The 14361-nt window shown below is 38.3% G+C and overlaps 2 protein-coding genes across 2 annotated transcripts in view; one reads left to right on the plus strand and one right to left on the minus strand.

Moving 5' to 3' along the window:
* Positions 1–14361, minus strand: part of LOC127987724 (gastrula zinc finger protein XlCGF49.1-like) — a 198857-nt gene that overhangs the window by 153174 nt on the left and 31322 nt on the right. The gene's annotated exons all lie outside the window — the stretch shown is intronic.
* On the plus strand, positions 8546–13427 carry LOC127987722 (gastrula zinc finger protein XlCGF52.1-like). The gene is made up of 4 exons (XM_052590112.1): positions 8546–8684; positions 9389–9866; positions 10189–10686; positions 12040–13427. Exons 3-4 carry the CDS (start codon positions 10638–10640, stop codon positions 13263–13265), a joined length of 1275 nt encoding a protein of 424 aa, XP_052446072.1. The 5' UTR covers positions 8546–8684; positions 9389–9866; positions 10189–10637; the 3' UTR covers positions 13266–13427.

The following is a 14361-nucleotide window of genomic DNA, read 5'->3' on the forward strand; positions in this document are numbered from 1 at the left end:
TGGGGGGGTGTCCTAATAACGGTGATGTTAGATGACCTTTCGGATGTGTTTAATTATAAAACCATTTTTAATCTATTATAACATTAAACTGATTTCATGTTTTATCTAAACATTAAGACAGCCCCTCCAATTCTAGCCAAATTAAAGATACTTTTTGTGTGAATTTGCATGTTATAATGTAAGCATCATTAATGACTTGTGTTTAATGAAAAAAAAAGATTGATTAGTCGTATGATGCTTTTTTTTTAAAGATCATTATTTTGTGTATTTTGTGTAATGAAAATGGTGACATGCTTTAATGTTCAAAAAACACATAGTTTTTTTAAATACTGTACATTATTGTAGGTCATATAAGTCCCGCCTCTCTCAAATGCGTTTTCTACAAAGTCCCTCCTTCTGACAAGAGCAGTGTGCTCTGATTGGCCAACTGACCACGTGCACTGTGATTGGCCGAACACCGCAAGCACTCATCAGAAATGTAATGCCCCTTTCCAAAATCGCGAGTTTTATCTTTCAAAATGAATGTAAAGGCAGTTAATAACACATGACAAACACAGTGATGAAGCTCGTATGTGTTTGAAGTGCACAAGCCACAGACGGTGTGACCATCTTTCACTCACACGCGCACACACATGATTACATGACGTAAAACTCCACATTTGAACAGTCAACAGCAAATACTTAAACTATAAAGAAAACATACTTACAGTAGCTGATTCAGAAGCGCCAGATTGTCAGAGCAGGGTCAGAATTGACCCATTTTGTTTTAGAAATAGCCTTTGCACAGCCAGCGTTATAAGCTACTCTTCTAGGTGCACAAAACTGTCATCCATAAATGCCTTGCACAGATCCGAACATCTGGGTTGTGCTGTTCTGTTGTAAAACTTAAGGAGGGGGGGGGGGGGGGCTGGGTGAAATGCTATTTCATGCATACTGAGTTTTTTACACTGTTAAAGAGTTGGATTCTCATGCTAAACATGGACAAAGTTTCAAAAATTAAGTTGTACGTTTGAAGGAGTATTTCTGTTCCAAAAATACTCCTTCCGGTTTGTCACAAGTTTCGGAAAAATTTTTTCGAGTATGGCTCTGTGTGACGTTAGATGGAGCGGAATTTCCTTATATGGGTCATGAGGCACTTCTCCCGGAAGAGCGCGCGCTCCCGTATAGCAGAGCACTGAGAGCACAACAGACTTCACTGATCAGAGCGAGAGCGTCGAGAAAAGTCACAGAAGGAGTGTGTTTTTGGTTGCCAGGGCAAGACAACCCTGCACAGATTACCAAAGAAAAAACAGCATTAAGGGACCAGTGGATGGAGTTTATTTTTACAGAGCATCGACGGAGTTGTGCAAGTGTTTGTGTTTGTTCCCTGCATTTCAAAGATGCATGTTCACAAGGCCCAGTTTGACGACGGATTTGCGTATCGTTTATTTCTTAAGGATGATGCAATCCCAACGAAAAAGGAACACGATCGTATGTTGGAACCGCAGGCGGTGAGTAAAACTGCTTCAAATATCTCTGCCTCCTTGTTAGTGCGTCACCTCCCATTCCGGAGACCCGGGTTCGAGCCCCACTCGGAGCGAGTCGTTGCTTTCCACATCATGATGTAGACATGTGGGGGGTGTTTCAAAGAGGGGATTTAGCCCGATCTGGATCAGCCTTCTCTTTTAGATAGAATAAATCATTTTGTGGGAGACTTTTAACTCTGAGGATCTTATACATGCACAAAAAGCTTCATAACACACTCAAGAAAAGGAACAATAGAAATCAGATCATATGACCCCTTTAAATAATCTACAAATCATGCAATACTGTCCCGCCAAATAAGAAGTGTTTTGAGGGCTTAGCTAAACTGGCCAATTAGAGACGATTACTGATCATTCTGATGCTTTATTAAACCATTCTTTCATTTCACTAATCAATCTTTTTTTTTTTTAACACAATAAGTATCTAATGATATATATACACATTATAACATGCCAATTCACACACAAATTATAAATTTGGCCAGAGTTGCAGGTGCCTGTCTTAATATCCAAGAAGGTTTAGAAGGTTTAAAACGTAAAAACCCACACGGTTCCTACATTGAGGATGAAAAAGCGTCACATGTTTTAAGGTGGAGAGGACAGCATCAATAAGGAGCAGTGAATAAGAAGCTGGATTCAGCCTCGTGCAGCAGAGTGAAAGGTATCGCGCTCGTCATACTGAGGAAGTAGACACAACTCTTCAAAAGGGTTCACATGCAGGGAATATTCAAATCACTCTGTGTGTGAGCGCTTTTGTTCAACAGTTTCGACAAACTGTCCATGATTTCCAATGACGCCAGCACTCTCTTCTTTCCTTATCAATCCCAGCAAACATGTCCGTGCTGGAAGTGTGGGCAGAGCAAACTCTCACGAAACCCACTTGGGCCCCCTGTGGTTTACCCATGTGAGGCCCGATTAATAGTTTGACAGCACTAATGGACATCACAACAAATATATATTTATCTCAGACAAGGCTTAAGCTAGTCCCAGACTAAAATTGTGCTGTCTCAACTGAAAATATTGTGCTCTGACATAGCCTATCTTAAAATATATCAGTGTTATTGTTCTGTGTCAAGATGCACCTGTAACATTTTCGGAAATTTGCTTAAATATTTTAATTTAACTAAGAGGCCATGTCCTGGTTTAAGATAAGCCCCGTTTGTGAAACCATTCCTTCGAGTTTTTAATCTAATCAACAGGGCATGAACAAATATGGAAACTTTATGTCATATATTTTTATTATTAGTGAAACCATAGTTAACAGAGCATGAAGAGACACGTTTCATGGGTCATAGATGTTTTTCAGAGAACTTGTTCATGTATGTTAGACACATACGAAAAGAAAACAGATACCACTTCTTATTCCTTCTCTTTCTTTGCACTGAGTAATTTACTTACAGTACACAACTAGTTTGTATTTCTGTAAGACAGGGCAGCTCACTTCTTCTGAACACGCAAAATGTACATTTATTATTTATTAGTATATTTGCTTGCCTCTCTGTGACATACTGTATTATGATGCAGCTAAATTCTAGAAACTGTTTTCATTGATATATTTGACTGTTTGTTGTCAGATAACGTGATGAATATGAAAAAGATGACTGAAACGCGACCCATTAAGACTAACCAGCTCTCCCTTCCTAGATGTTAATCTGGACAAAAATCCTGATTTATAATCATGTCGTCATCGTCTGATAAACTCAAACAGGCTGTAGACAAGATAAAGACAATAGTTGTGTTGTGATCTCGGATATATTTGCATGTAAAATTAGAGAATCAACATATCTGTGTTTGAACTGAAAGCGCAGCTCCTCTCAGCCGCGCGCAGAACAGAAGACGCAGAGAGAGAGAAGTGTGCGCGCGCGCTGGGAAAGAGAGACCGCGCGCTCGTGCGGAAGTCAGCTTCAGATGCATGGTATTTTCATTTACTATTAGCAGGATACACAAATTGCACGTTTAATTCGGACACAAGTTAATTGTCTTGGTAATAAACACCGTGAATAGCAACCGTTCGCGTATCCGCGCTTAATACACATCTCATATATGAAAAGCGTTTTAGAGGGCCCCTTGTTGGGGGACCAATGGCCTAATGGGTAAGTTGCTCAAACCCAACAAACACTGTAACGTAAGTTTGTAAAAGTGGTAATATTACGGGTGTCCCCGATTTAGGATTTAACGAATTGGAATTTTCTAATCTTGTCGCATATATTCGAATGATCGTATGTTTGGGGGCGGGGCAAAAGTCGAACCATGTTTGTGGGCGGGGCAAAACACAATAACAATTGTCTTATGGGTAACAGTCTGAAATCGTTATACAACCAAACTGTGAAGAAGATGAGCAAGTGGTCAAAACGCAAGCAGTGTTCTGCAATAAATTGCAAACATGTACCAGTCCACCAGAAGCGATCTGCCATTTCATCGATTTCCAAAGGATGCACAAAGGTAATAACTCATTTAAGTGGAAATATTTTAATGATGTCGTGATTTAACTTGAATGTTGAACGTGAATGACAGCATTGTTAGCGTTGGTAAATCTGCATGAATGTTAGGCTAGGCTAGTGCATCTCTGTCAAGTTTGCCTTATAAACTAATGATTGACGTATTATTAGATCGCATTTATTTTGTAACAGAAGTTAATGCTATGATCTTCAATGATGTGTCGGACAGTCACGGTCTATCAGCAATTGCAAAGGTGCATTTGAGCAGTAGCATCAAATGTACTGTGGAAAATGACAACTAGAGTAAAAAGGCAATAGGTCTGACATCAATGCAATTTTTAAAAATGTTCATGTTATATTATCTCCAGTCACACCCAAGTGCATGGACATTAATGGTGTTACCAATTACCAGACAAATATGCAGATAGCCTAGTCTCTGCATTTCTGCATGAAGTGCGGTGCTATTTTCTTGTTCAAAATAATTTTGACACTTGAAAACATTTATTCATCATGTTTCATATACATACATTGCAGGTGTGCCAGGTGGGTCCAAAATCTAAGGAATGTATTCCATCATGGCATACATTTGGATCAGCTGCATCGGACCTACAGGGTGTGTGTAGTGCCCATTTCCACAGAAGCCAGTTCAAAAGACCATCTGATGGCCAGAGTTATTTTTTGTTCATGTGTTCATTTGCTAGATTATACACCTTTTTGACTAATGCTTCCATTCTATGTCAATGCCTCTTCTCTCACAAAAAGAAAACAAATACAAACTTCTCATACACAAATGCACACACAATGGTGGTGTCTGATTAATTATGAAGATCTTATGGCACCACTTACATTTTAGTACTGTTTATAGTTCATGTGTGCACTTGCTAGATTGCACATCTTTTTTTTTGTACCTTTCCGTCTGTAATAGGACATTCACAGATGTGTGTGCACTTTCACTGAAGATGTTGAAAAACAAGTTGTTAATATTTTTGTGAAATTCTATGTAAAAGATGAGCTGTCTTTAGAAATGCTCATTTGTAATTTTATTTCTTTATTTCTTTTTCCAAATCATATATGTATGGTGATGTTCACTAATGTCAAAATCAACATTTGAATAAATCTTATTACTGTGTGTCTGCCTATATATATTATTTCATGAATATCTGTTATTCATATAACAAGGAAAATGCATAATAGAACATAAATATTGATAGATTAAAGGTTTGCAGTAATTTTATAATTGTATCTTTGCAAACCGTGAGTGGTAGGCTAATGAAGCCGATTCGGTGGGGGACATACCCTTAAGAAAAAGTACTGTAGGAATCTTATAGTATTTTGGGACAAAATATTATAATAATCTTATAGGAATACTAGGCCTATAGTTATTCGGCATATACTACAGAAGTACGATAAGACTACTATAGAAATACTATAGCAGCTTAAAAATATTATAGAGGTATTACAGAACATCACAGAAGTATGTTCTGTTCTGTAATACCTCTATAATATCCTAGAGACGCTATAGTACTTCTATAGTAGTCTTATAGTACTTCTATAATAATATTTTGTCCCAAAATACTATTTTCCTAAGGGTGCATAACCGACACATAGACGTATATTTTCTGTCATTTAACGTCGGTCTTTCTCATTAATGTATTTTAAATTGTTTTCATATTTAGATATGACGGCCAGAAAAAATTAAGATATGTTAAGTTTTTGTTATGTAAAGTTTTTCAGTGCCATTGACTCCCATTATTTCTCGGCGTTTTGCTTCAGTTTTCGGTCCATAATGGCAGCCGCGCCGTCACGTCATGGGGGCAACTGTTGCTATGTGTCAGTTTGAGTCTTGTTTAAGTTTTAAATGTCTGTTGCCAAGATGCTCCTCTGTAAACGAAACGGGCTGCAAATCCATCTCAACACATGCAAATTAAGAAACGCTGCAAATCCAACTACAAATAGCACTGACCACAATGGAAATGTTTCAAGGAGACCCCAAAAAATGTGGGACCCAGCTTGGATTTGCTTATCATGCAGTCAGTGGAGTTGGAATGGCTTGGTATTAGTCCAGGGTGTACTGTGTAGTGGATGATGACCTGGTGGTGAATAAACGGAGGTTCAGTGATTATGACAGGCACAAACTGATAAAAAGTGACAGTAAAAACTTTTACATTGTTAGACAAAAAACATGTTTAATAAAAATGCTGCTCTTTTAAAAGCTCTTTCAAAGTTACCGGAAAAAAATATATTACTGTTTCCAAAAATGAAGAAGCACAACTGTGTTTGAGATGATAAAAAAAAAAAAAAAAAAACTAAATTTTTGAATAGTTTATTTTGGATTGTATGAGCAATGGCTACTGAAAACTTAATAGTAAAAAAACACACACATATTTTCACACTATATATAATTTGAGGTCCATGAAATGTCTAAAATTTGGGAATACTCTTTACATTTCTCAACAAAGTTTTTTATCTTCACCCCACACATTACTGGCTGTCTGTCTGCATCGGTGCCTGTTTCGTCCTTATTGTCCGGTGATGTGATGTTTTATAGTTCTTTTGTCATTTTAATTTGAATTTGGGTCCGTTATTGTTTAATATAATGATTCATGATATTTTCTCTCAAGTTAAACAAAACATTGGAAAATCTTTATATGCAGATGATGGGGCTTTGTGGATTAGAGGTCGTAATATAACATATATTAATAAAAAAATGCAAGAAGCAATAGTTGAAGTTGAAAAGTGGGCTGATAAATGGGGGTTTAAATTATCTGTAGCAGAAACACAGGTTATTTGTTTTTCAAGGCGCCATAAAATCACACCTCTATCTATAAAATTATATGGGAATCCTCTGGAGGAAGTCAAATCAGTAAGGTTTCTTGGGGTTTGGTTTGATGAAAAATTGACATGGAAAGTTCGTTTGGATAAAATTAAGGATAAATGTAAAAAGATTATTAATATTCTTCGGTGTTTGTCAGGACAGGAATGGGGAGCAAGTAGAACATCTCTACTGGGCACTCATGAGGTCTGTCTTTGACTACGGATGTATAGCTTATATGTCGGCCACAGAATCAAATCTCAAACAATTAGATGTATTGCAAGCTCAAGCCCTAAGAATCTGCAGTGGATCATTTAAAACATCCCCAGTGTCATCAACGCAGGTGGAAATGGGAGAAATGCCTTTAGGCATCAGGCGAATGAAGTTGATGTTGACATATTGGGTTAATAAACAGGGACAAAATGTTTCACATCCTGTCAAAAGTGTATTGAAAGAGTGCTGGGAACATAATGAAACAAACTTTGTAAGTTTTGGGTGGATAGGTGATGCAAAGGCTAGGAATATAGGTTTATGTCATTTACAGTACAGCAATACAGTATCAATATCCTCCATCCCTCCATGGTTATTCCCCTCCCCCGCTGTTGACCTCAATATATAAGCGGGAAATAAATAATAAATCTAAACCATTTCCAGTATGTCATATAGTGAGGAATTATTTTGAGATGCATTTCCAAGATTCAGTGTTATTATTTACAGATGGATCAAAAGATCCGGAGACAGGATATGCAGGGGCAGCTGTATATATTCCAACATATGATTTTTATATCAAGAAAAGTTACCAATGATTTATCAGTTTATACAACAGAGTTATTAGCAATATTATCGGCCTTGCAGTGGTTAGAGGAGAAAGAAATAATGTACACAGTTATTGCATCTGATAGTTATCTGCACTGGAAAGTATCAAATCTGGCAAGTCATCTTTTAGAATGGACATAATTAATGAAATTTTCCATAAGATATATAATTTGAAGGTTAAAGGCAAAGAAACACAATTCATTTGGGTTCCTGCTCATGTTGGTGTGGAAGGAAATGAGAAGGTGGATATTCTGGCAAAACAAACTCTAAAATTAAAACAGATAGATCTACAAGTTCCATTAAGCAAAATGGAAGCTAAAGCATATATTAGGAAATATGCGTACTCAGTATGGCAGATACATTGGGATGATACTGAATTAGGCAGACACTTACATAATATACAAAATCAAGTTGGTTCTGGGAGGAGGGAGAGCAGGAATAGTAGAGAGGAAAGTATTATAACTCGGATGAGAATAGGTCATACTGGACTTAATAGTACACTATATAAGATTGGAAAGCATCCAACTGGGGAATGCATATACTGTTGTCAACAAGAAACAGTTGAGCATGTACTTTTTCATTGTGTGAAATATAATAATGAGAGACATCACCTTATTCAGTCACTTAAGATAGCAAAACATCATGACTTTACATTGCCAGGTTTATTAGGGAAAAAAGATAGCAAGTTGTATGATTATATTATTACATTTTTGAAAGTAAGTAAATTATACAAAAGAATATAATTTGTTTTGATTGTTTGTTTGTTTTGTATTTTTTTCCAGTTTGTTTATTTGTTTTGATAGTTTTTTTGTTTATTTATAAGCTATATACAAATAATATCCTTATCCATACTCCATTCCAGTCGGTGGCGGTAATGCACCAATAAGTTAGGTTGCCAACCGCCAATAAACACCAAAGAAGAAGAAGAATTTGGCGCTTATTTTTTGATTTCGCCTCGCGTCGCGACGATGACGTCATCACCTGCGCGCTCACAACAGTCAGCTTCAAGTCTCGTGAGGAAAGCAGTTCGCAGTACTCCGCGTGTTTTACATTGTAAAGCAAACTTAACAGTTTATTTAAGCAACATTCAAAGAGGTAATTTCTGATTTGTTTTCTTTTTGTGTCTGCTGAGTGCTTTCTAAAACATTTCTCACAGCAGGCGACGGGCATGTGTGAGAAAATGATCAGATCGGAGAGATTTTGCGTCTGTAGTGATAACGACTAGTACTGCTCTTTATTATTAAATGTTTTATAGTTTGTCAGTTTTTGGATATACTGGAAATATAATCGTATTATTTTTTAATAGAGCAGTTTTTTTTGTCCTTCAGCAAATAATCAGTTTCTATGAGCAAACAGTGAAATGATCTTCTGCTGATCCTGAATGGCTTGTCATTAATATTATCAGCTGATGAAAATCCTCTTTATTTCATGATAATAGATACTGTTTTCACCTCATTCATTATACTGATGACTTCAGATCTGTTGACACATTGAGATCATTGTATTGCTTTTTAATAGACTTAAGCAAAGTACATGATCATCTATTGTGACATTATTTAAGTTTATTTGTTAGCGTTTATTAGTCTTTTTTAGTTTATTAGTTTATTAGTGATAAAACATGTTTCATATAAAACATAAAACACTCAAATTATTGGGTTATTTGTTTCGTAATTTTAAATGTTTTTTTTTTCTAGATTTAACATTTCGTTGTTTTTATTCTTTACATTGTTTATATTTGGTTTGGTATATAATATTTTCTAGTATAAAAAGTAACTGATTTATTGATTTTGACCGATCAGCTCCTCCTACAAGTCACACCTACAGTGAAGATCCTCCTACAACAGTCACGCCTGCAGTGAAGCTCCTCCTACAACAGTCACGCCTGCAGTGAAGCTCCTCCTACAACAGTCACGCCTGCAGTGAAGCTCCTCCTACAACAGTCACGCCTGCAGTGAAGCTCCTCCCACAACAGTCACGCCTGCAGTGAAGCTCCTCCCACAACAGTCACGCCTGCAGTGAAGCTCCTCCCACAACAGTCACACCTGCAGTGAAGCTCATCCTACAACAGACACGCATGCAGTGAAGTTCCTCCTACAACAGTCACACCTGCAGTGAAGCTCCTCCCACAAAAGTCACACCTGCAGTGAAGCTCTTCCCACAACAGTCACACCTGCAGTGAAGCTCCTCCCACAACAGTCACACCTGCAATGAAGGTCCTCCTACAACAGTCTCACCTGCAGTGAAGCTCCTCCCACAACAGTCACACCTGCAATGAAGGTCCTCCCACAAAAGTCATACCTGCATTGAAGCTCCTCCCACAAGTCACAACTGCAGTGAAGCTCCTCCCACAAAAGTGAAACCTCCTACTACAATCACACCTGCAGTGAAGCTCCTCCCACAACAGTCACACCTGTAGTGAAGCTCCTCCCACAACAGTCACGCCTGCAGTGAAGCTCCTCCTACAACAGTCACACCTCCTACTACAATCACACCTGTAGTGAAGCTCCTCCCACAACAGTCACACCTGCAGTGAAGGTCCTCCCACAACAGTCACACCTGCAGTGAAGCTCCTCCCACAACAGTCATACCTGCAGTGAAGGTCCTCCCACAAAAGTCACACCTGCAGTGAAGCTCCTCCCACAACAGTCACAACTGCAGTGAAGCTCCTCCCACAAAAGTGACACCTGCAGTGAAGCTCATCCTACAACAATCACACCTGCAGTGAAGCTCCTCCTAAAACAGTCTCACCTGCAGTGAAGCTCCTCCTACAACAGTCTCACCTGCAGTGAAGCTCCTCCTACAGTGAAGCTCCTCCTACAACAGTCACACCCCCTACTACCATCACACCTTCAGTGAAGCTCCTCCCACAAGTCACACCTGCAGTGAAGTTCCTCCCACAACTAGCACACCTTCAGTGAAGCTCCTCCCACTATAGTTCATCAATAAATGCTGGAATATTCCCATCAGTCTACAAGTGAAGAGGAGCATCAAAGCATCAGGAAGAAGTGAAATCTTCAGAGACAGAGTTTATTGAAGAACAGAGAGAACATGAGAGATCCAGAACCCTGCAGAATGAACCACACTGAAGAACAAACAGGTTGGTTTTATTATTCATCCTTCATAAGGCTAAAGAACAATAAGGTTATAAAGCTTGACACAGTTTTACATTGGTTTCAGTATAGTGATGGGGACACTATATTGTTATAAAGCACTGTCCTTTGGATGAGACATTAAACAGAGGTCTAGGGTTGTGCCGATAGATGATAGTATTGTGTATAGACGATAGTCAGAGATATCGTCACAAGTAGGGTTAGGTAATGTTATAATTTTATTGGTTCCGATTCTACTTATCGATTCCGATTCTTTAGATTCTAGCATTCTAGATTGATTGTAGAGGTTTGATAGAACTGGCAGGAAGACCTGCCAAGAGAGCCCTGTAATAGTACAGTCTGGCCAGAGAAAGAGTTGTGCAGTGGCTCAGTGGTTCATGTAGGTTGTCTGCAAACCGGAAGGTTGGTGGTTCAATCCCTGGCTCCACCAAGTGTCAAGGTGTCCATGAGCAAGACACCTAACCCCAGCCGTCTTGCATCATCAATCAAAACTGGACTGGACTGCCCAATGGGTGAATTTGTCCAAAAATTGTTTCACACCTGATCTTTTTCGAAGGGCATCCTGGGATTTTTAATGACCACAGAGAGTCAGGACCTCAGTTTATTTTATTTTTTAAAATAATTTTCTCATACTGAAAAATAGCATGAATGTAAATTTACACCCTTGCCTCATTTACTATACACTGATTTTTGAATACGGAAATTAGCCCCACCTCCATTCAGTCACACAGCAGCCAGCCATGAGCCAGGACCTCCTGATCCATGAACTAAACCGTAATAAACGCGCTGCAATGGCAAGTGGAAATATTGGTTTAATTAAACTATATGTGTTTGAACAACAAATAAGATGGTATGCTCAACGTAAGCTAAGAGACTCATGGCTATCTTCGTGAGGTAACATTATCCCTGAAACAAACCAGCGCAAAAATATAATGACAGATAAAACTATGTTTTTACTGGCGGATAACTACAGTGGATATTGTAACATTCATTCAAATTACATAATTGACAACGTTGTATCCTCAAAATGCCTTAAAGACTCAAACGCAGCCGAGTTTGTGATTCTTATCCACACAGCGAAAGCTTCAAGTAGTTTGTGAGATTTTTGATTTGTTGTAATATAAAAAATTAATAGATCCGTGCAATAATATAGTTGGAGCAGTAAATAAGAAGTCTTTCTATAAACTTGTGGAGTTGATTTCATATACTTAATATTTCTCACTACAGAAACATGGGATTTGTGCCTATCATGTTTTAAACATAAGAGGAAGATCAATGTACCTCATTCATGGAAAGAATCTGTGATTTACTGAACATTAAACATTTTACTTTAATTTCAGAGTTGACCGAAGAAAATAAGAAGGATGGAGAAATGCCTGAAGACGAGGAAAAATATCATGTCAAAACAGGAGAAAAACCTTTAGATCGCTTTCAAATCAAACAGAAAGATTTAAAGCAAATAAGAGACAAGAAATCATTCACCTGCCCTCAGTGTGGAGAGAGCTTGACAAATGAACAGAGTCTCCAGATTCACATGAGAGTTCATGCAGGAGAGAAATTGTTCACATGTAATCAATGTGGAAATTTTTTTTTGTGGGCTTCAGCCCTGAAGAGTCACCTGAAAGTTCATTCAAAGGAGAAACCACATTCATGTCCTATATGTGGAAATAGTTTTTCACTACTGAATAATTTAAAAGCTCATCAGAAAATACACACTGGTGTGAGAGATTATATGTGCTTTGAGTGTGAGAAGACTTTTATTACAGCTTCACATTTGAAACGACACCAGAGGATTCACACTGGAGAGAAACCTTACAAGTGTTCACACTGCGACAAGAGATTCAGTCAGACAGGAGACCTGAAAACACATGAGAGGATTCACACTGGAGAGAGACCTTACATGTGTAATCAGTGTGGTACGAGTTTCAAACTAAAAGCTCAACTTAAAGTGCACATGGGAGTTCATACTGGAGAGAAACCGTTCACATGTGATCAGTGCGGGACGAGTTTTGCACAATCAGCAAAGCTGAAGAGACACATGAGGATCCACACTGGAGAGAAACTGCATGAATGTGATCAATGCGGAAAAACATTTTTGTGGGATTCAGGCCTGAGGAGTCACCTGAATGCCCATTTAAAGGAGAAATCTCATTCATGTTCTTTGTGTGGAAAGAGATTTTCACATCTGCAGAATTTAAAACAACATCAAAAGAGACACATGGCTATAAAAGAATATATGTGCTTTGAGTGTGAGAAGACTTTTGTTTCATTTCCAGAACTAAAACAGCACGAGAGGATCCACACTGGAGAGAAACCATACAAGTGTTCACAATGTGACAAGAGATTCAGTCACTCAGAAACACTGAAAAGACACGAGAAGATCCACACTGGAGAGAAACCTTACACATGTGATCATTGTGGGAAGACTTTTAGACATAAAGATCAACTTAAGATGCACATAAGGGTTCATACGGGAGAGAAACCATATCACTGCACTGCATGTGAGAAGAGTTTCGCTCGATCAAGTTCTTTACACAAGCATACGAAAAAAAATCACAGTAAATAGATTATCTTCAGATCTACCATTCTCAGGTCTGACACCACATCATCACCAGACGTGACACAATAATGTGTTGATCTATCCATTTGCTTCTGTACAAATCAGTCCTAATCAGCATAACAATTGACAGAGAAAATAAACATCATCTCTTAATTTCTAAACTGCAAATGTATCACGTCTAGTTTGTTTGCTCCTCTATGAAGGGAAGGTGTTTTTATTTTATTTTATTTTATTTGTACAGCGCAGGATGCAATGCAGTGGGAAAAACTGATTTCCAGAGTTATGAGGTTTTCGTTTGTGAGATGTTTGGTTTCAGTGGGAACAGCATACATTAATATTCATGGTTTCCCGGACATGTATGTGGAACTGAGCATTTTATATTTCATGCAGGTTAGTTTCAGCAGGTTTAACAGAACATTTCAAAAACAACTACACTCACCTAAAGGATTATTAGGAACACCATACTAATACTGTGTTTGACCCCCTTTTGCTTACAGGACTTTCTTGATTTTGCGAGGCATTAATTCAACCAGGTGCTGAAAGCATTCTTTAGAGATGTTGGCCCATATTGATAGGATAGCATCTTGCAGTTGATGGAGATTTGTGGGATGCACATTCAGGGCACGAAGCTGGGTTGAGATCTGGTGACTGCGGGGGCCATTTTAGTACAGTGAACTCATTGTCATGTTCAAGAAACCAATTTGAAATTATTCGAGCTTTGTGACATGGTGCATTATCCTGCTGGAAGTAGCCATCAGAGGATGGGTACACGGTGGTCATAAAGGGATGGACATGCTCAGGTAGGCCATGGCATTCAAACGATGCCCAATTGGCACTAAGGGGCCTAAAGTGTGCCAAGAAAACATCCCCCACACCATTAGTGGTAGAAACAGAAGGCAACAAGTCACAAGGATAAGACGTAGAAACAGGACTGAATGCATCACTATTACTGGAGAACATGAGAATGGTTTCTGTGTGTATTGTGGGGAAAGCAAAACAGTAGAGCATGTAATATACAATTGTAAAAAATAAAAAATACTATTCCCGCTGGTCTCTGGAACTGCCAGTCTGCTGTTAACAAAGCAGAATTTATTTTTTCTAT

This window comes from Carassius gibelio, chromosome B22 (genome assembly GCF_023724105.1).
Source record: "Carassius gibelio isolate Cgi1373 ecotype wild population from Czech Republic chromosome B22, carGib1.2-hapl.c, whole genome shotgun sequence".
Taxonomy (NCBI): Eukaryota; Metazoa; Chordata; class Actinopteri; order Cypriniformes; family Cyprinidae; genus Carassius; species Carassius gibelio.

Excerpts from the sequence above, each read along its gene's own strand:
- LOC127987722 (XM_052590112.1), top strand. The coding sequence starts at position 10,638 with ATGAGAGATCCAGAACCCTGCAGAATGAACCACACTGAAGAACAAACA. Across the intron at positions 10,687-12,039 it reads CCACACTGAAGAACAAACAG|AGTTGACCGAAGAAAATAAG; the intron begins GTTGGTTTTATT and ends CTTTAATTTCAG.